This window comes from Sturnira hondurensis, unplaced genomic scaffold, assembly GCF_014824575.4.
Source record: "Sturnira hondurensis isolate 20B ecotype Veracruz unplaced genomic scaffold, ASM1482457v3 Scaffold0004257, whole genome shotgun sequence".
Lineage (NCBI taxonomy): Eukaryota > Metazoa > Chordata > Mammalia > Chiroptera > Phyllostomidae > Sturnira > Sturnira hondurensis.
The window spans coordinates 4,700,452-4,719,999 of NW_028076888.1; the positions used below are offsets into that span (position 1 = coordinate 4,700,452).

Sequence of the window (19,548 nt, forward strand, 5' to 3'; positions counted from 1 at the left end):
TGTAACACACAGTGCATCCCTTCCTTTAGACCTCAACATCACTTTGCAGTTTTCTTTGGCTTGGGAAGGCCTGTGTTGGATGGCGTCCATTCCCCAGGGGCAAGGAAACTTGTCCTCGTTCTTTAAATCTTAGCAAAGAAGCCACTTCCCCAGGGACCCTTCTGCCAGCCAGGCCATGTGGCTTTGTGCCCTTACCCCCATTTCCCGCTCATAGCCCTCTGCTCTGTGAGTATATATTTGAGGGACTCTGTTATTATTTTTCCCACCTTGACTATAAGGTCCCTTAGGTCAGGGTCTGGGGCTGTTTTTGCATTCCCTTGTATCACTGAGGTCGGGAACAGTGCCTGGCACATAGTAGGTGCTTAATAAATTGTTGTTGCATAACCAAATGAATGGCCAACAGTGCCATTGGGCACTCTCCTGCTTCTAGGATGTGGACAATAATAACAGGAGAGACTCACAGAAGGGTGGCCACTGGGGACGGCTTGACTTTAGAATCAAATCCTGGCAGCACCGCCGTGGAAGGAGCCAGAGTTTTGGACACCATTTTGCCCCCTGCCTCATTTTCCAGGGCGTTAAGTCAATGCTCGGTGGCTTGATGAAGGTCGCCCAGGCAGGGCTGGAGCTAAGACTCAGATGCCGGACTCCCAACTCTAGGGGGTGGGGGCTGGGGCGAGCAGGGGGTGCCTGTGTTGAGAGAACCCTGGCTGCCCGGCTGGCCTGCTTCCACTGGTCAGATCAGCCCGGATGAGGGGCCACTGTAGGGGACAGCCAGCGCACACTCAGAAGCCAGCAGCCCTGGGTGGCAACCCCAGCTCTATCACGCACAAGCTGTGTGGCCTCAGGCTAGTTACTTCACCTCTCTGGGCTGGAGTTTCCTCAGCAGTGAAACAGGATAAAAAAACCTTCCCATCTGGGCAATGCTGAGAGGATTCTGAGAATGCATGGCTAGGGCCTGGGACATGGTGGACACTCCAAAAAAACTGGCACTTGATATCTCCTGGTCTCCAAGGGAAGGCCGGTGAGGAGGGGCCCAGGGGACTATGCAGGTGACAGGGGTCCCTCTGCCTCTCCTTGGCCCTCTGAATGCCCACACATCCCGGCAGACCCGGGAGTAGCTGCTGTGCCGGGCTGATGAAGAACATCTTGTGGATGCTCAGCAAGGTCATTAAGAAGGTCATTAAGGCCACAAGGTCATGAAGACCACGAGCGGTGCATCAGCGGCAAAGGAAGGTCAAGACTCTCTTTATGGGAATTAATGCTTCAGGGACCCTGTGTGCAAGACAGAGGGGCATTTATTTGTAGGCAGGTAGCAGACAGGTGTGTGGCCGAAGTTCCCAGTCGCCCCGCCTTTCCCCCAGCCTTGCCTGGGCCACTGCGCCTGGGAGGGGAGAGTTACCTGACAGGAGCTGGACACAGCCATCACCTTGCAGGGCCTAAGGGACCAGGACAGGCCAGTTCGGAGGAGGAGAGGATGTTCTGAGGTTGAGAATGCCATCTGCAGAGGATGGGCCTGGCGGGTGGGCAGGACCCGGGGTCCCGAGTCCCTGGTGGTGTGCTGTGTGGACTCTTCTGTCCCTCTGGGGCCCCAGAGCGCTGATCGGTAAGAGGGCAGCCAGCTCACAGGAGAGTCATGAGGGTCACACCGGTGCAGGGCAGCCCTGGGGCAGGCAGGGGACAGTGACACCAGGGCCTCGCCTCTTCCGCCCTTGACCTGCCAGCCTAACAACCCCACAACACTCAGGAAAGATCAAGGCCAAGGGGAAGGAAGAGGAACCGTTCTGAGGCACAGGCATGGGTTCAGTGAGGTCTCTTTACAAATGGGCATCGTTTGGACTGCACGCAAGTGATGCGCACGGGCCTGTGCCTCTGCAGGGAGCCTGGGTTACTGGGGAGGTCTCGGGACCAGGACTTGGAAACGGGGGCTGCCAGAGCCCTGGGTGGGGCCACCTGAACCGCTGATCAGCCCCCAGGGCCGTCGTCTCCAGCACGACCCAGCCCCCTCAGCCCCTGTGCTCTTTGCAGGGCCTCCCCGCCGAGGGCTCAGGTGCCCGCGAGGCTGCCGGGAAAATGCTGACGTGTGAAGCAGTGTACAAGCTCAAGGGCTTCATTCCAAATTTTCTAAGAACAGGCATCCCGACTTCGCCACCAACCTTGTCATCACCCTGAGTTACAATCCTCCGGGGGCTTCACACCCCGGGGCAGGCTGGTGGGGCTTGGTCTGGCTCCACCGTCACCTCTGGCATGACCCGGGCAAGTCCGTTTCTTGGAGTCTCGGTTTGTCCACGTGTGAAACCGGCATGACAGCACTTCCTCCTTCCGGTTGACAAACGAGCTGACCCACGTTCAATCCTGTTGCAGGTTGTGTTGTGTCCCCTCTTCTCCCCCCAGAACATACTTTGAACCCTGGTCCCTGTGAATGTGAGCTTAGCTGGAAATGGGGTCTTTGCAGGTGACTAAGATGAGGTCATTAGGCGGGCCCTAATCCAATATGACTGGTGTCCCAGTGAGAGGGGACGTGATGTGAATCGGACGGGAAGGCAGGCAGAGGCAGCAATGCGCCTGCACACCAGGGCTGCTAGCCGTCACCAGAGAGCAGGAGGCAGGCGTGGCACAGACACTCCTTCCGAACCAGCGCCACCCACACCTTGACTTTGGACTTCCAGCCTCAGAAGCATGAGGAATGCATTTTTGCTCTTGCAAGCTGCCCAGTGTGTGGCGCGGCATAAGGGCGGCCCAGGCCGACTAAACCAAACCGTGGCACAGTCGTTGCTTACACCAGTCGTTACAGGGTGGCTTACACCATTAGTTGCTGGTTTGCTGTCTCACAGCAGATGGTGGGTCCGAAGGCCTGATGTGCCCTCAGCAAACACAAAGGCCCTACTCGGTGCCAGGCAAGCACTAGGCAGGGGACATGGCGTTACATGTCTGGCGTGCTCCGCCCCCTCACATTTACAGATGACCTGCTGAGCCAGCCGGAGACCACCCTTGATGTTGCCTTTCCCATCCTCAGGGTTCAGTCCCAGCTCAGTTTGTGTCCAGCTTCCTAATGTCCAGTGGACAGTATCTGTCCCAAGGGAGGTCAGTGTCCAGCACAATGCCAGGCACACCAACAGCAAGTGAAAGTGTCCCCACTGGGGAGCCAGATGAGCCCCTTAAAGGGGCATCCAGTGAGCCCCTGAGGCCCCCAGTCTTGCCCTGGGCCAGCGCAGACCCCCATGGCCCCGAGCCCCAGCAGCTTGGGCACCCTCCTCCCCTCAGTGTCCTTCTGGCTGGGCAGCAGGTGAACACTTATCTCCATTTTAAGAATGTGATAGAGCCAGCGATGCTTAAAATTCTCGTGTTAATGGCGGTGGTCTGTAGTTTCATTTCACTTTAATGGGAACCATCTGCTGTGAGCAGGTGGCGGGCTCCGCCAGCTCGTCTCCCTGGTCCACCCCGGAGGCAGGTTGGGGAGATGGTGGCTCCATGAGGACCGTTGTGCTGGGCCCCCAAGTCCTCAGGGAGGGTCTTAGAACGGTCCCTTGAGGCTGGGGCCAAGGATAGGACATGCAGAACCCCAGGCTGGTCCCTCTGTCCTCTCTGGCCAGGACCAAAAGGCCCGGGGAGAGCCATGGGACCACCTGGCAATGGCTGTGGTAAAGCGGAGGGGAGGGGAGGCAGGGGTGCAAGGCCCCTGCCCTGTAACCCACTGTGCTTGCCTGTCCTGCCAAGTCCCCAAGGGAGGCATGGGGCTCAGGCAGTAGCTCTGGCTCTGCCACTGACCCAGTGAGAGGCCCGTCACTTTGACTCCTGGTGCCTCAGTTTTCACATCTGTCGAATAGGGGCCTGGAACACCCACATCAGAGAACTGTTGTGAGCACGGCGGCAGTGTGAGAGAGACACCCCTGCGAAAGTGACCTGACCACCATGGTGACCGGGCCCAGGAGGAGGGCGGGTCTCTCCCGCTGCTGGGGGGAGCCCAGTGCGGGGCTGCTGCCGGCCTCACCCCCCAGCTCTGGCTGGGCATGGTGATGAGGCTGTGTGGGCTGAGGCCACCTTCCAGCACAGGCCTGGGGACAAAACAAGCAGGAGCCAAGAGGGAAAAGAGTGCTTCTGGGGTCATAGAACAAGTGTCTCGTCCCCACCCGCTGGGCCAAAGTGAGCAGGTGGGGACCCAGTGCCGGGGCTATAGGGAGGTCCCATTGGGCAAGGGGATCTTGTAGCCGCTCCGGAGCAGTGCGAGGCAGGCGCCCAGCCCCAGGGCTGCCGCCAGGAGCACAGCGCCCAGGGCCTTGAGGAAGGAAGTCCTGGTGCGCGTGAAGGAGCCGGGGGCCATGATGGCGAGCAGGGCCGTGCTGACTGTGAGTGTGTACAGGATGGAGACGCCTGTGTTGAGGGCGACGATCTTGCCGAATTTGGCAAAAGGGGCGATGATGCAGAAGAAGAGGGGCACTGTGGCGATGACGGTGGTGAGGGCGCTGGAGACGATGGCCACGCCCACATGCCGCACGGCCTCCAGAGTCCGCCACTGGCGCAGGGAGTGGGCGTCCTGGTAGTGGGTAAGAGCAGAGGCTGGGGTGGGGGACCCGGCATGACAGCAGGATACCTCCCCGTCTGCCTGGGGCTGGGGTGCTGGGTCAACATGCACCCAAGGCCAGCCCTGCCCTGGGGAGGCCCCTGCTCTGCCTCGGTAAGTGGGCCGATTCCAGCCCCAGCTCCACAGGGGTACGGGGAAATGAGATGGTTTTCCTACAGCAGCTCACAGCACACAGAGGCCCCCTGTCCCCCGCATGCATTAATGTTGCCATGACAACCAGGATGCTGATGATCTGCATAGTAGGTGCTCGTAAATGGGAGCCCTAATTGGAACTGACTTCCTTCTTTTGACTACAAGCAACTAAGTGTAAATTAAATAATTTAATTTACATATTGTGAATGTGTTCACACCAGTACAATTCCAAACAAGGAGAAAACATCTTTATGAGACCCAGGGCTGGTTTGGCATTGAGCAAAGAGCATGTTCTCACTGAGCCCCTCAGGGCCAGCTGGTGGCCTCGGGGTCATGAATGAAGGGCCCAGCCCTGCTCCCCAGGCTGGAGTGGCACTGGGACTCAAGGGCCAGAAGCAGGAAAGGCCCTTGGGTGCCGCCTGGCCCAACCCCTGGGGTTCACTTAGGGAGGCTGGGGGAGAAGACCCACTAGGGCCCAGAGCGCTGCTTCGGGGAGTGGCTGTGGAACTGAGACCCCTGGGAGATTGGACCCGGACACCATGCTTCTAGAACACACTGCAGTCGGGGGTTGGGCACGGAGGTGTCTAGCTGTCCTTGGATGGTCAGCAGCACTGGGTCAGGGTGGCCCGGGGGCTCACCTCGGCCTGGTGGGGGGGTAGGCTCTCTCCGGCTAGCAGGTACCCCTCGACCAGATGGACGCAGTAGTCCACGGAGGAGCCGACGAGGATGGACAGGGAGATGGCCTCCACGGCGCCCATCTCCCAGCCGCTCCAGTACATGATGGTCACCACGAGGCAGACGATGCCTGCAGGGGCGGGGACAGCAGGGAGGTGGCTGAGCCCAGAGGGGTTCTAGGGGAACTCAGAAGGTCCCTGGGGAAAGGGGAGGGCAGTCTGCAGTGGAGCCCCACCTCCGGCAGCAGGGGGTTAGGGCCAGCGAGAGATGGGGGCAGCAACACGTCACTGGGCTGGAAGCTATACCCAGTGATATCTGGTTTGCCTTGGGAGCAGACTTGTGGGGCGACATTTTGCTGGGGGTCAGGGTCTGGTTGGTCGGTGGGCCGTCATTGAGGTGAGGGGACAGTGCAGGGCAGAGGGAAAGCTGCTGACGGCCTCCCACCAGCGGGGTCCTTGGCCGCAGCCCACATACCCAAGATACTCAGGAGCACAGGCAGCAGCAGCAGCACGTGGGTAGTAAATATGGCCACCGCAGCCACACAGATGAGCAGGGACAAGGCCAGGCTGTACAGGGCGCTCTGCACCCCTGCTGGTGAGAGAAGAGGGTCCTCAGCCGGGCTGCACCACACAGGGTGCCCAAGACCCTTCCTCACCCCCCCAGGTCAGAGGTCACCAGGGTCAACCGATGGGCACGGCCGCAGCTGGCCGGGAGAGCCACCTGACCTCTCTGCGCCTCCCCTTCTTCGGCCGTAAACTGGGGCAAGAGCAGTACCCACCCACAGGCCCCGTGTGGAGTTTAAAGAGATAACACGGGTCAGGGGGCCCGGGCCGGTGAAGGGCTCAGAATGACAGCGACTGCCGTGGTGGCCGTTGCTTTTCCTTTGTATGGGGCCAGTTGGGGATCAGAGAATGCTGATCAGTAAGCAGATGCCCCTGGAGGAGAGCAGGAGGGGACCCGAGCTCTGGCTGCCGATCAGTGTTCCCGGCCACTGGGTCATTTCCGTGTCTCCCGGGCTCTGGGCCAGGACTGAGAAGATGACGAGTGTGGCTCAGACAGGCCACGACCTGCCCTCTCTGCCCATCACCTCCGGGTCCCCGGCTGCCGCCATCCATCCCGTGGGAGCCAGGGTGGGGGAGGGGAGGGGAGGGCTGGCGGCTGCTCGCCTATGATCTCCATGAAGATCTGCTTCCAGTGCTCGCAGGTCTGGAAGCCGCGGCGCAGGGCCGAGCCCTTGGGGAACGCCTGCAGCTGCTGCTGCAGGAAGCTCTCCCAGCGCAGGTAGTCCGAGTAGGTCTGGAAGGAGGACTTGCCCTTGTACGTGGTCTGTAGGGACATGAGCCAGTGAGAGGGGCGGGTGGCTGTGGCCCCCTCACCCTTCCCAGGCCACAGGTGGTCTTTTCTGGGGCAGATGCAGCCAGTTCTTGGCCACCTGTGAGTGGAGCACGTTGTATGTGGGGAGGGAGGGGTCAGCCAATCCAGGACAGCCACCTGCCAGCTTCTGGGGACGCATTCCCAGCAGCAGCAGGTTCCAATGCATCCAAAGTCCCCGCCCCTTTCCAACAGAGCCACGTGCAGCTCCCAGAGCCCTCCTGCTCTTGTGTCCCACCCTCTGCCTGCAAAGCCAGCTCCCATTCATCCTTCAAGGCTCACTACAGTTCTGTCTCCTCCAGGAAGCCTTCCTCGATGCCCCAAGATGGGCATCCTCTTGGCTTGGCAAGAAACCTAGAGAGAGGAATCTATTACTTTTTAAGTGGCCAAATTCAGAGAATGGCCAGATGCCCCAGAGTAGGAGAGGACCCAGACTCTGGCCTGAGAATCACAGTTCTTGTTACTGCCCAGCAACCTCCCATCTGCTGGCCAGACTGGGAGTCCAGGAAGGCAGGGGGCAGTCTGTCCAGTTCTCAGTGTCCAGCTGAAGGAGCTGTTCAGGGGCAGGGGGTGGGCATGGGCACTCATCCTCCCCTGGACCTTCCACCTGAGTTATTTCACTGGCCCGGTTCCGCCCCCCGCAGGTTCCACTCCCCGTGTCTGAGCAAGTCGAGGTGTGTCTGTGCATATGTGTACAGTGGAGTGGGTGGGGGTCAGCTTGGAAGTGACATCCTGTCATGAGAAGCCTGAGCAGGGACTCTCTCGTCTCTGAAACTGTGTGTGGCTTCAGCCCTCCTGACAAAGGGAGGACATTCTGACACCTGCCAGGACAGGGGCTGACCTGGAGGACACAGCGCTGAGAAGATGAACCGCACACACATGCTGTGCGATGCCACCTGGGGGGCTCTACGGAGTCGAAGTCACGGGGACAGAAAGGAGAACGGTGGTCGCAGGGCCACGGGGAGGGGACAGAGCTTCGGTTTCGTATGATGAGAAGTGGAGGCAGGAGGTGGCAACGGTTGTGCACAAGTGTGGATATACTCAGTGTGACTGCACTGCACACTTCCACATGGTCAAGATGGTCAATTCCATTACATTTTACCACAGTTAAAAAACTGCCTGGGCTTTGAACCAGTGTCTGCAGTAGCCTGGGGCTCACTGAGGGCTGGGAGGGTTCCCAGGCCCCTGGCTGGTGGCCGGTGGTTTGGCTGTCTGTGCAGTGAGTGGCACATGTAGTAGGAAGGAAACGGGGACCACTTGTACCCTTGTCACCATCATTGTCATTCCCCAGTGCCCTCCTGTGATCTCCCCGTTGCTTCTCAAGGACCACTAAACAGCAGGCAGGGGTCTGGGGCCCTGTTCTTTGGGGAGGAACTTGGGACCAGAGGGAACAAGCTCCTTGCTCAAGGTCACAGAGCACATGGGGGTCAGAGCAGGACTGGGCCCCAGGTCACAGCATGGAGGCAGCAGGGGCGGACTTGGTGAGCCTCACACAGTGAAGCGTCATGGCTCCGAGACCCTCAGATGCCCAGGGCAGGGTGTGCGTGTCTGCACGTGTGTGCATGTGCACACGTGCGTGCACATGTGTGCCTTCTTGGGCAGAGCCTGGTGAATGTTGGGGTGAGAGAAGGAGCAGTGAGGTATGGGACGGCCAGTCCCTTGGCTTCTGAGTCCCTCTGGAGGTGGCCCAGCACTGAGGTCTGTGGCCTCACACTGGCCCCCACAGTGGCAGAGGGCAGTGTCCTGTTCTGTCGCCAGCCCCCAACCCCTCACACCCCTGCAGCCCAGAGGCTGGCAGAGGAAGCAGACCCCGGGCAGGTGGGAGGGAGGGCGGTGGGAGTGGCTGGTGGCCTGCGAGGGACCAGGGTGGAGCCCTATGGGCTGGGTCAGCACTCTGTGCCAACACTCACTGACCAGGTGACCCTGGACGAGCAATTCCACCTCTTTGGGCCTCTATGTCCCTCGGAAGAGCAACCCCTCTGATCTGGGACAAGGGCCAGGGGTCAGAGGTGACGCATGCACGGCCGCCAGGGGCTCACCGACTCGAAGGCCATGGAGATCCACTGCACGCGTCCCTCCTTGACGCCCACGGCCCCGTGCGACAGCTGCCCGGGCAGCAGGTTGGGCTCGGGCAGCTCCCTGCACTCGGGGTGCAGCATCTGCAGGAAGGAGGAGATGCTGTAGCCTGCGGGGAGGAGAGAGGCGGGGGGGGTTACCTGGGAGAGCACCCCCCCACCCCTCCCAACGTGCACATGTGCCCACCTGCCAGGGTGGGAGTCGGTGGGGGAGGCAGCAGCCCTCCCTCTAACCTCAGGTTGGAAGTGTGTGTGACCATGGCAACGTCACTGGGAACCTAAACACCTGTCCGCCATCCCCATGGAGAGCAGTGTCCTGTGCCGTCTCAGGGAGACTGAGCCTGGTCACATATGGGCTGCCCAGATTCTGGAAATGTTCTCCTGCAGGTGTGCCCACACACACACACGGCACACAGGTGCCTTGGGGCCAATTCACGTTCACGCACGAGCCCACTCTCTTCCGGAAGACACGCCAACGTCCGCACAGAAACACATCTGCAGGACCCCAGTCCCTCCTCCCTCAAAGGAGTGGACTCCCAGCACACCTGAGGGCAGGCACTGGGCGCCGCCTGGCTTCACCAGCTCTGCGTTCCCCGCGATGGCCTTGCAGAGGCGACACAGGTGCCCAATTTCTTTGAAGAGGTCAAAGCTGCCATCATAGATGACGCTGCCCTTTCCCAAGGAGACACAAGCCGGTGCAGGCCGCTCAGTGAGTCGGGAACTCGGTCCTGGGTCCCCGTGGTCGTTACCACCAAGCTGGAGTCCTGGGCGTGGCGCCCCGGGGTCCCCACCCAAGCCAGCCCAAGCCTGCCCCCAGCGGCACCATTTGCTCCCCTTACGGCCCACCCCCACACAGACCCTTTGGCCTCACATGCTTGCTTTCACTCACAACCCTCTCCCCTGGGCTTCCTGCTCTCCTCTGTCTCTGCACAGCCAAACCCTCCCCGTCCCCTCTGGGAGGAAGCCTGGACTTGCCCAGCCCTCCTCTGAACACCTTCGGACTATCTGTCTGGACTGCACAGGCTGAGGTCCTCGACCTCACCTGCCCAAGGTCACTTCGTGCCTCACCCTGGGTTCCCTGCTGGATGACTTCTCAAGGCAGCGGTGCCTCAGTGCCTAATTCAGCCCTTCCCAGCATGCACCCAGCTCCTGTCACGAGCCAGGCACAGCCCTCGTCACAGCCCCTCCAGCGCCTCTCCCTTCCAACACCCAAGAGCCAGCATGGAACACAGACACGCACAAGGGGAGGGAGGCCCCACGGGGCGGGGGTGCCTGCAGCAGGCGGGGCAGCGGTTTTACATGCGTGCATTGCCCTTACCTCTATCCCAGCCCAAATGGGGAGGGACAGCCAGCTCAGACCCCCACATGTGTTCAGACTCTTGGGTGATTCTGAGAGCTCAGCTGTGCTCAGTCCTCAAGAGAAAGGATACCCGTGAGGGTCCTGTGTGGCCTGGGGAAGGTGTGGGGAGGCCTGGGGAAGGTGTGGGGAAGCCTGGGAGGGTGGCCTCTGGGCCGGTCCTTGCTGGTAAGCCTCGTTGGATGGGACCTTTGGCACCTGCTCCGAGTGGACCCACGTACCGGGTCCCCGATGACATGGTTGTCCACCTGCCGCGTGTGGTTGATGCCCACAATGCCAAAGACAACGAAGACCATGGCGCCCGTGTCCACCAGCGGCCGCACTGCTGGCTTCCCGCAGCCTGTATTCACGCAGGGGTTGAAGCCGAAGGTGGCCGAGAGGCGGGTCCTGGGCCCTGCAGGGGGAGTCGCCGTTGCAGTAGAGGTGGCGCCCAGCCCCCCAGGTCCCATGGCCACCTTCCTGAGTGTACCTTTCTCACTGGGCACATAGAAGAAGCCTTTGGTGGGCCCATCAGGGCTGGAGCTGAGCAGGCAGCCGGGAGGTGTGGCACACACGCGCCCGTGGAAGGGCGGCCTGTGGGACTGCGAGAAGTATAGTTTCCTGTGGAGGCAAGGGAGGCGGGGCTGAGGTCGGGGCGGCCTGGAGGACCGGGGGAGGTGGGGTCACATGCACAGCCTCGGGCTCGCCCAGCACAGGGATCTGGGGTCCACAGGCTCGCTCTTATCCAGCCCCCGCCAATGCCCACTCTCTGGGACCTGCTCAAGGTCCTCCCTGTACCAGATTCTCCCCCGACCGGTGGCATGAGGGTTGGAGAGCTGCAGTTCCCAGACTGGCCTCCTGAGGTGTGAGAATTCACAGGGACCCCCAGGGCAGCCCTGGGGGTCCCTGCTCAGAAGCTCTGCCAGGCTGCCCCGCCTCAACCGCGACAGTTACGGAGATTCAAGATTGTGTTTTGAAGAAACGGTTCTATGGTCAGCTTGCTCACCACTGGACTTGATGTAGCTCAAGGTTCTTTCTAGAATGTTCTAAGCTCATCCAGCAAGCCCGACCCCAGTCACTGTTGTGTATGTGCAGAGCAAGCCCAGCCCTGGGCTCAGGGGAGGGTGGGCAGAGGGTGGACCTGGCTGGAAGGGCCCAGCAGGCCCATTCTGGCCACCCCCCTACCCCCATGCCTCAGCCCTGGGCCCCCAGCGGCGTTCAGCCTTGTGCGGGTGCTGGTGGTCCTGAGGCTGGGCCCCGTCAAAGACCCTGGCCCCAGGTGCTCACCAGTGCAGGGCCCCACACTGTCTTGGAGTCTGTACGTAAGTTGTAATAAATGGCATTGCAGTTGACCTGTGGGCGGCTATCTACCGCCGATAGGCCTGAAGGCAGTGGCAAGCTGTCCCCTCCACCATACCCCCAGACCTGTATGCTGCCAGCACACGGGCATTGCTCGGGGTTTGTGAAATGAATGAAGGGAGCAGAGCAAAGATCTGGGGCCATTAACAGTGTCAACGGAAAAATGCATGTAGGGCCCAGGACATGGGAATGGGACCCGGGGAAAGCCGCCCAGGCTGACTCAAGGTGTCCCAAGGCACAGAATGCAGTGAGGTACTGTTCTAGGTACTTACTTCATGCCAGGCATAAGCAGGCCTGAGCATACCATACAGTAGGTACACACGACAGAGTCCCTCCTGTCACCTTACAGTCTGAGGAGGGACATTCAGTGCCTTCTGAATTAATTATCCACATTGAGAGGTGAAGTGAGTGCCTTGGAGAGGAGGTGCCGAGTGCACGCACGCACGCACTCACTCACTCATTCAGCGGGTGTTTATGGAGCAATGGCTCTGAGCCAGGCCCGTGCTGGGGACGTGGCAAGGACCAGCAGTCGTGGTGGCCACTGTCGACGTGCCGGAGCTCCTGAGGGGAGACTGGTGACAGCTGGTAGAAGGGAATGATGCAGGTGGTGACGGGGCCAGAAAGAGGTGGTGTCAGGGAGAGAACAGGTGTGACTATTTTACGTGGGGGACAGCCTCTCCCAGGAGGGGACAGTGGGCCGGGGCCTGAATCTTGAGAAGTGAACCACGCGAGGAGTGGGGGAAGAGCATTACAGGCAGAGGGAACAGCAAATGCAAAGGCTCTGAGGTGGGAACTGCTGGTCCTGCTGAGGAGTAGTGAGGTGGCTGGTGTGAGCCATGGAGAGGGAGAGAGGCGGACAGGGGAGCAGATCACTGGCCACCATCTTTGCTGGTGTCCCCACCCACCCCCGTGTCTTGGGCAGAGAAATATCTGAACTGCTGTGTGGAAAGGGACACGGTTCCTTAGAGGCACCTGCTGGCATCGGGGCGGCAGAGGCGGGGGAGGGGAGGGGCCGGGCTGGAGGACACAGGCTTCAGGCGAGGCTCTCACCGGGTGTGCTGCTGCTCCTTGGCGGCCACGTAGAAGCTGAAGTCAAACTTCCAGCCCCGCTTGGTGTCGCAGGCCAAGGTCGTCACCAGCCACTTGCGGGCGGGGCTTGCCGCCTGGAGCTGCCCTACTGTAGACACACAAGCGGTCAGCTTCTTGGTGAAGTTACCAAAAGGCGCTCTATACACCTAAGCAGTGGATCGACAGAGACAAGACACGTGACTCCGGGAGGCTGCCTCCGCTGGGGCCTGGATGCAGGCGTTGTCCCCGCCCTCCTCTGCCTGTCCCGCCCAGTCCCAGACCCCAGAGTGCAGGAGAGAGCCCTGGGCAGGGGCTCAGGAGGCCTGGGTTCGAGCGGGAAGATCAGGCCAATCCTTCCTTGCCTCTCTGAGCCTCAGTCTTTCCTTCACCTGAGCGCCGACCCTGTGCCACACCCTGAGCAGGGCGCACAGCAGTGAGCGACCTGGGCTTGGTCCCTGCCCCCGCCCCCAAGTACTGCCAGGTACTGTGGCTTTAGGTTCTTTCAGGGGCCAGGAACTGGACGGCCATGAGGACAAGACACAGGGTAGATGAGCACGGGGAGAGGAGGGCCAGGCAAGAAGGATGGCCAGAACAGGGCTCTGCGGGAGGTGACATTTGTGCTGACACCCGGATGGGGGGTCAGCACACAGAAAGTAAGAAGGAAAGCTTCCCAGGCAGTGGGAACAGCAACTTGAAGGCTCTGAGTCAGGAACTGCCCCGGACCCCTCATCTTTCAAGTGGACCCATGTGCTGGCACATGTGTTAAGTGCCACGTGGGAGGCTGTGACATGTTAAGGAAACACAAATGATTCCTTCGAAGAAAAACCCAGAGGCCCGCGTGGCCTTTGGGGGACCTCCTCTGGGCGCTGGAACAGCGCTCTCATGGACGGCGACCGGGGGTCAAGCCCTCACGGACCTCGGAGGCTCTGTGACACACAGGCCTTACCTCCCAAGTCACCCACAACCTGGCTGGGACTTTTCCTAGCCCATTTCGTAGCCGAGGAAGCTGAGGCTCAGAGAGACTAAGTCATCCGCCCAAAGGCACACAGGCTAGAAATGGCAGAGCTAAGACTGGAACCCAGGACTGGCTGACTGGGAAGCATGCACTCTCACCCCTCTGCAGGGACCCACCACAGACCTGGCCAGGGGCAGGGCGGGACAGGATGGGGCGGCCCCTGTTGGCCTGCAGCCACTCACAGCTCACAGACCCGGCCTACCCCTCCCTGCATGGCCAGTGCCCGGCTGCGGCAGCAGGGCATTGAGGGCCCCCTCCCCTGGTCGTGGTGACTCGCTTCACGACAGCCCAGGCTCACCTGGAAGGAGGACACCTCCCCATCCCCAGGAGACACGATCTGCCAAGGGGCAGGCAGGCTGGCGTTGAGGGAGAACCTGTAGACGGCCGGGCGGCCTCTGCTCATCGCCTTGGAGACGTACACGGTGCCTGGGGAGTCTGGGGGACAAACGCGGGGTGGGAGGGGGTGCGCCATCACCTTGGCTGTGTCCCCTGACCCCAGGGCAGTCTCCTCTTGGCCAGCTGAGGAGCTGAGCCCCCAGCTCCTCCTGAGGCCTTGGTCACCAGGACGGGGTGGCTGTGTGAACAGCGAGGGACGAAGTGGTGGTCACGGGTTCGGGGTGAAGGTACGGGTAGGGGGAGTGCCTTCAATGGCAAGTGGCTGGTGACACTGTGTGGGCACAGAGTAGGGTCGTGGCAGCTGTGTGAGCCTGGGGCTGGGAATGACAATAGTGGGCACAGATGGGGTGACCATGGTCATACAGAACTGCCCTTCAGGGGACTTAATTACTACTCAGGTCCCAGCACCCTACCTCTCACGGAAGCCCTTGCCCTCCCCCACTCAGGGTGAGTTTGGTGCACAGGGCAGGTTCATGGGCACATAGGCTGGGCTGGCTGGGGACAGCTGGTGGGACAGTGGCAGGGGGCCTGGTTCACCCCGAATTCAGCAGCTATCCAACCCACCCACAGTGACCCAAGAACACAGCTGTCATCTCCCAGGAGACCTTAGCCTGCTCTCCTCACAGGGCACCCACACCCTGGCACCAGGCAGGGTCCCCCAACACCCCCGCCCCAGGCAGGCCACTGACCCTGCAGGGTGGTCTCGGGCCGGCCAGCCCACAGGACCCCTGAGCCCCGCTTCTTCTTCTCCAGGGATGTCCGGATGTTGCTCTGCAGGCTGTGGGGCTTCTCCTGGAAGAGACCTGCCCCCCACCGAGCTGGGTCAGGGGCTGCAGGGCCATCCCCACTGGGCCCAGTGCGGGAGGACAGAGGCTGGGACTGGGGACGACCCCAGGGACACGGGAGCTGCTGCAGGCTGATGGGGGCCCCGTCCCACCCTCAGCTTGGGGAACGGGAGTGTCAGAGGTCTGAAAGAAATCAAATGGAACTGCAAAAAACACCAAGTACTGAGTTTACAGGAACCTTAAGCAAGAGAGAGCATGTGCCAACCAGAGACGCTCCGAAGCTTTCCCTTCTCCCACCCGCAGGCCTCGCTCTCCCCCCATCAAAGGGGACCACACCGTCCATCCAGACGGTGGCTGAGGACCGAGTGGGACGTTGCTTCTGAGCTTGTAGCTTGTGACAGATGCTCAGTCACAGCACTGGCCAGGGGCGGTCAGGCACGGAGCGTTACCAGCTAGCAGAGGTGGTCGGGGACGTTCCTCTTTTGCCCAAGCATTGTGGATAAGTTTTGCTTTTTAATGAGAGCCATTTTACACCTTCAAAATTTTAATCCTCCCACTAATCCTAGGAGGCCACTGTTGTTAACCCCACCTGACAGGGAAGAGAGCAGAAGGTCAGGGATGTTACGGGACCTGCAGAGGGTGTGAGAGGCAGAGCCCCATCAGGACCCCCGGTCTTGTCTGCCCTTCCAGCCGAAGCTCTCTTTGCCCCAATGTGAAGGGTCCCTTTCAGAGGCAGTCCAGAGTGGTAACAGATAAAAGAGGCTGGACTCTGACTGAGGTCCCGGCCCTTCTCCAGATGCTTCCAGGGACTTCAGGATCACCCAGCGGTTTGTCCATCTGTGCAATGGGAGTGGATGTGGCTTCTGGCCTCCAGGCCCTGAGGGATGGCAGGAGCCCTTGTATTGGCAGTGATAATGGAGTTTAATTTGTATGCCCAGGCGGGCAGGAGGGGAGCTGGGGGCGCGGCCCAGGCTGGCTCCAATTTAGGAGGGGCTCCTCGGGCACCTCTCTGAGCTGCAGTCAATTACCATGCATTTGGCTAATGCCATCACCAAGGGGAAGGCCAAGTTAATCTGAACACCACCCTAATTAGATGAAGGCAATTACAGCAGTCAGCGGATCTTCTCCCAGGAGCTGAATGCGTTCGCCCAAGCATCTTCTCATTTGGTTTCTAACTTGCTCTGGCAACGCTGTATGACCTCGAGTCGCCTTGCTTGCCTCCGTAAAATGAGGGCCCGGCCCAGGCTCCCTCTAAGGCAGGGAGACATCTTTCTTTCACTTCCTTGCTCCTCCCTGAGACATCCTGTCACTAAGTTCTGGGAAATGTCTCTTGACTCCACTGTCACCATCAACACTCTGGTCCCAGCCCCCACCATCTCTCCCTCCCAGCTAACCAGTTCCCATTCAGATCTACTATTTCAATGGCTGGCTCCTAGCAGCGGAATGAACTCCCTGAGTTTGGGAAGCCTGTCCTACCCACTGTGGTGTCCCCAGTGCCAGGCAGCGGACACCTAGGAAATACTTGTTTAATGAAATGCAGAAATGCTGAGCGTGGATCTCATATCTCTCAGGCCAACAGCCACTGAGACCTGGACTCCAGAGAGAGCTGGGGCCCACAGAGGACCCCCGGATGGAAACTCTCACCTGAACAGGTGATACAGGAGATACCCTCAGCGCTCAGGTTGTATTTGAGGTCCAGCAGCACCTGGATGTTGGTATCGGGCCGGAAGAGCAGCGGGGCTCGGCTGGCGGGGCGGAGCCGGCTGGCGAACACCAGGGACAGGATGAGGATGGAGACAAAGAGCCCTGTGAGGAAAGGACACCGCACGAGGCGGGGCTGGGACCCAGGCGATGCCTCCAGAGCCTTGACGCAGAGCTGCCCCCTGGATGGGGGAGCAGCGGGGAGGGCTGCCACAGGAGTGGGTGGGCCCCAGCCTGCCAGCCTGTGGGCAAAGCTGGCTAGGGATCAGCCAAGGGTTGGGGTTGGTTGCTGGGTATCACCTGGGAGTCAGATGCTAAGCTCCGAGCTCACGCTCCTGGACAAGAACCAGCCACTATCTTAGCGCATTTAGTTTATAAAGAGCTGGCTCATTCGGTTGTTTGTATACAACCCTAAATACTGTTGCCAACGAGAACAGCAGCCGCTTTTACAGTTTATTGAGCACCTACTGCACTGGGCTAAGTTTGTTACATGCGCTGTGGCATCCCTTCCACAATCTGCCTGCCCTGACCTTACCCTGCCTGACTTTATCACAATCACAGACAAGACAGGAAACTGAGGCTCAGACTGATGGACATAGCCAAGGTCACCCAGCTAGCACCAACTCAGCCAAGCTGGTCTAACTCCAGAGCCCAAGCACTGAGTGCTCTGCTATATGGCCCAGCATGATGACTGGCACATAGTAGGTGCTCAATAGACAAAAGCTATTGCGGACCAGCTACATTCCACAAAGGGAGAAAGTGAGGCTGAGAGCGAGTGTGGGATGCCAACCCAGGTCTGACTTCCAGCTCATTTGCAGGATGGAGCGGGCTCCCAACGCCTACACGTTCTTTGGGGGAGTCTCCCCGCCCCCACTCCGACACTGGATAGAAACTACAAGGCAAGAAGAAGGGTGTGGAGCCCACTTACCCACAATCACCCAGCGGCTCTTGACAGCTGACCACAGCACCCAGTGGTGCAGCAGCTCCTGTAGGTGAGCGATGAGCTGCCCCTGGCCACCCCTGTCGGGGGCAGGCTGCAGGCCCTCGGGGGGCACAGACACCAGAGACACGTCGCCCAGCTCCAGAGACACTGCCAGTGCAGAGCGGTGGCCTGTGAGAGGCCTGGCCCAGCCTGAGTCCAAGCCCACCCTGCTCTTCACCCTCTCTGCCCCCAGACCACCTGGTGCAGCCCCCTGCCTCAGGTCCAGCCTGTCCTCAAACCATCTCGTCAAGAGTCACCTCCCCTGGCATAGGCCACACCCAGGTCTCAGGGGGTGGGGGGCAGGCCTGCTCCCTCTTACCTGGCTCTTCTTCCACATTCAGCAAGGGGATGTCATCATCCAGGTAGGGCATGGGGCCCGGGGCCGGGCTGCCCCCAGCCCTCTCGGGAGTGGCAAACACGTCCCCGGGGATGTGCAGGGAGCTCTTGCGGACACACTTCTGGTGGCAGCTACGGAGAGAGTGGGGGTGAGGGGTGAGCACTGCTGGTCCTGGGTGGCCGGGGAGGGCGCGCAGGGTCCTGGCCACCACAGGAACCCGGGTCTCACGCCGCTGCCGACATGGCACTCGGGACAGTCCAGAAACCTGTGCCTGATTTCTTCCCAGCGTCGTCTCCCCCAGGGCCTTCAGGAACCGCTATTCCTCTGGGGAGACAAATGGTGACGGCAGCCAGTACCCACAGGGAGGGGACAGCAACACATAGACCGCCCCACTTATCAAGGTGACCAACGCAGGGAGCCCTGCCTCTGCTGGCAGGCGGCCCTGGGGCTCCGAAACAGGGAGGAGGAGGAAGCAGGGCTGCGCTGGGCGTGTGGACCGCGGCTAGAGTGAACGTGGGGGAGACGGGGCTCGCCCAGCAACAAGAATAAGCATGTGGCAAACAGAATGAGTGCCACGTGCCAGGCAGCAGGCTGCGTGCCCCTGTGGACTCCCACTTAATCCTCACAGGAACCCTACACGCAGTTACACTCGCTTTACAGAAAAGGAAACTGAGACGCAGGGAGGTTGAGGAATACGCCCAGGGCCCCAGAGCTGCCGTGTGGAGAGGCTGAGGCTGGAGCCCAGGCCTGGGAAGACTGTCCACTGTGTCCTCTGCGGCCGCTGCCCCAGACTGGGGTTGGGGATAGGGATGGGGTGCAGCTTATTAGGTATCTCTGTAGAGATTAGAAAAAGGCGCCCTCCCCCAAGACATTTCGCCTCTGTGTTATAAAACTATCACAGAAGTCATCACAACTGAATGCCCACGGAGAGGGCCTGGCTGGAGCACCCTTGGTCAGCGCCCCACGTCCACGCTCACCCCCACCCAGAGGGGAAGGTGTGAGTGCAAGAGCCAAGAACTCAGCTGAGGGCCCAACTCTGAGCTCCCTGCTGGGCTGCTGGCTCCCTCCTGCCACTCCTTGGCTCACGTGGTCAGGGGGACACTGTCGTGGATGCCCAACGCTCCTGCCTCGGTGTACCCTGCCCCAAGGTCAGAGACTCTCCATCGTTCCTCAGTCCTCCCAAGCCCAGGTGGCCGCCCAGGGCCCAGGCCAGACCCCATTCCCTGTCTCCCCTCCCTCCCTTCCCTGGCCACCTGGGCCCACGAGATCCTGCCACCCCCCACCTCTGGCAGCAGCTCCAGACTGGCCTGTCCAACTTTGCGCATGGCTCCTATGTCTAAATATTGTTTCTCCACCAAAGTGAGGAACTTGAGGACGTTTCATGTGGTGGCTAACAGCACAGGATCCAGAGTCACACACTCCTCAGTTAGTCCAGGCTCTGCCGCCTACTAAATGGGTGACCTAGGAAAACTTAGCCTCCCCAAGCCCTCGTTTCCTCATCTGTAAAATGGGCAGAATGAGAGGACACAGTTCCATGGCTCCTGGGGGGAAGGGTGTCAATACAATCAGTACCAAATCGCAGCAGGTGGTCACAGTGACCACCCCACAGGGTTCTCTCCCCTTTCCCTTGTCCCCTCAGTGGCACCCAGCAGAGGACTGGCCATACAAAAGGGGCTCAAAAATGAATCAAAGGGCCTGCTGTGGATATTTGGGGGGAAGACATGCCCCTGCCCCCCA

General features: G+C 60.4%; 1 protein-coding gene across 2 annotated transcripts in view; it reads right to left on the bottom strand.

Annotated features, from left to right (window-relative positions):
- Positions 1-2,091: 2,091 nt before the first annotated feature.
- Positions 2,092-19,548, bottom strand: part of DISP3 (dispatched RND transporter family member 3) — a 44,464-nt gene continuing 27,007 nt past the window's right edge. Inside the window, exons 8-21 of one of the 2 annotated variants that reach the window (XM_037045231.1) lie at positions 17,794-17,942; positions 17,421-17,582; positions 16,436-16,597; positions 14,696-14,809; positions 13,909-14,045; positions 12,578-12,762; positions 10,659-10,789; positions 10,411-10,583; positions 9,378-9,504; positions 8,797-8,916; positions 6,553-6,712; positions 5,861-5,974; positions 5,350-5,516; positions 2,092-4,531 (exon numbers count right to left, since the gene is read on the bottom strand). In XM_037045231.1, the coding sequence (XP_036901126.1) occupies positions 3,843-4,531; positions 5,350-5,516; positions 5,861-5,974; positions 6,553-6,712; positions 8,797-8,916; positions 9,378-9,504; positions 10,411-10,583; positions 10,659-10,789; positions 12,578-12,762; positions 13,909-14,045; positions 14,696-14,809; positions 16,436-16,597; positions 17,421-17,582; positions 17,794-17,942 (2,590 nt within the window). In that variant the 3' untranslated portion in view covers positions 2,092-3,842. Of the gene's footprint in view, positions 4,532-5,349; positions 5,517-5,860; positions 5,975-6,552; positions 6,713-8,796; positions 8,943-9,377; positions 9,505-10,410; positions 10,584-10,658; positions 10,790-12,577; positions 12,763-13,908; positions 14,046-14,695; positions 14,810-16,435; positions 16,598-17,420; positions 17,583-17,793; positions 17,943-19,548 lie in introns of both variants that reach the window. The other variant, XM_037045232.1, reaches the window with a different exon arrangement.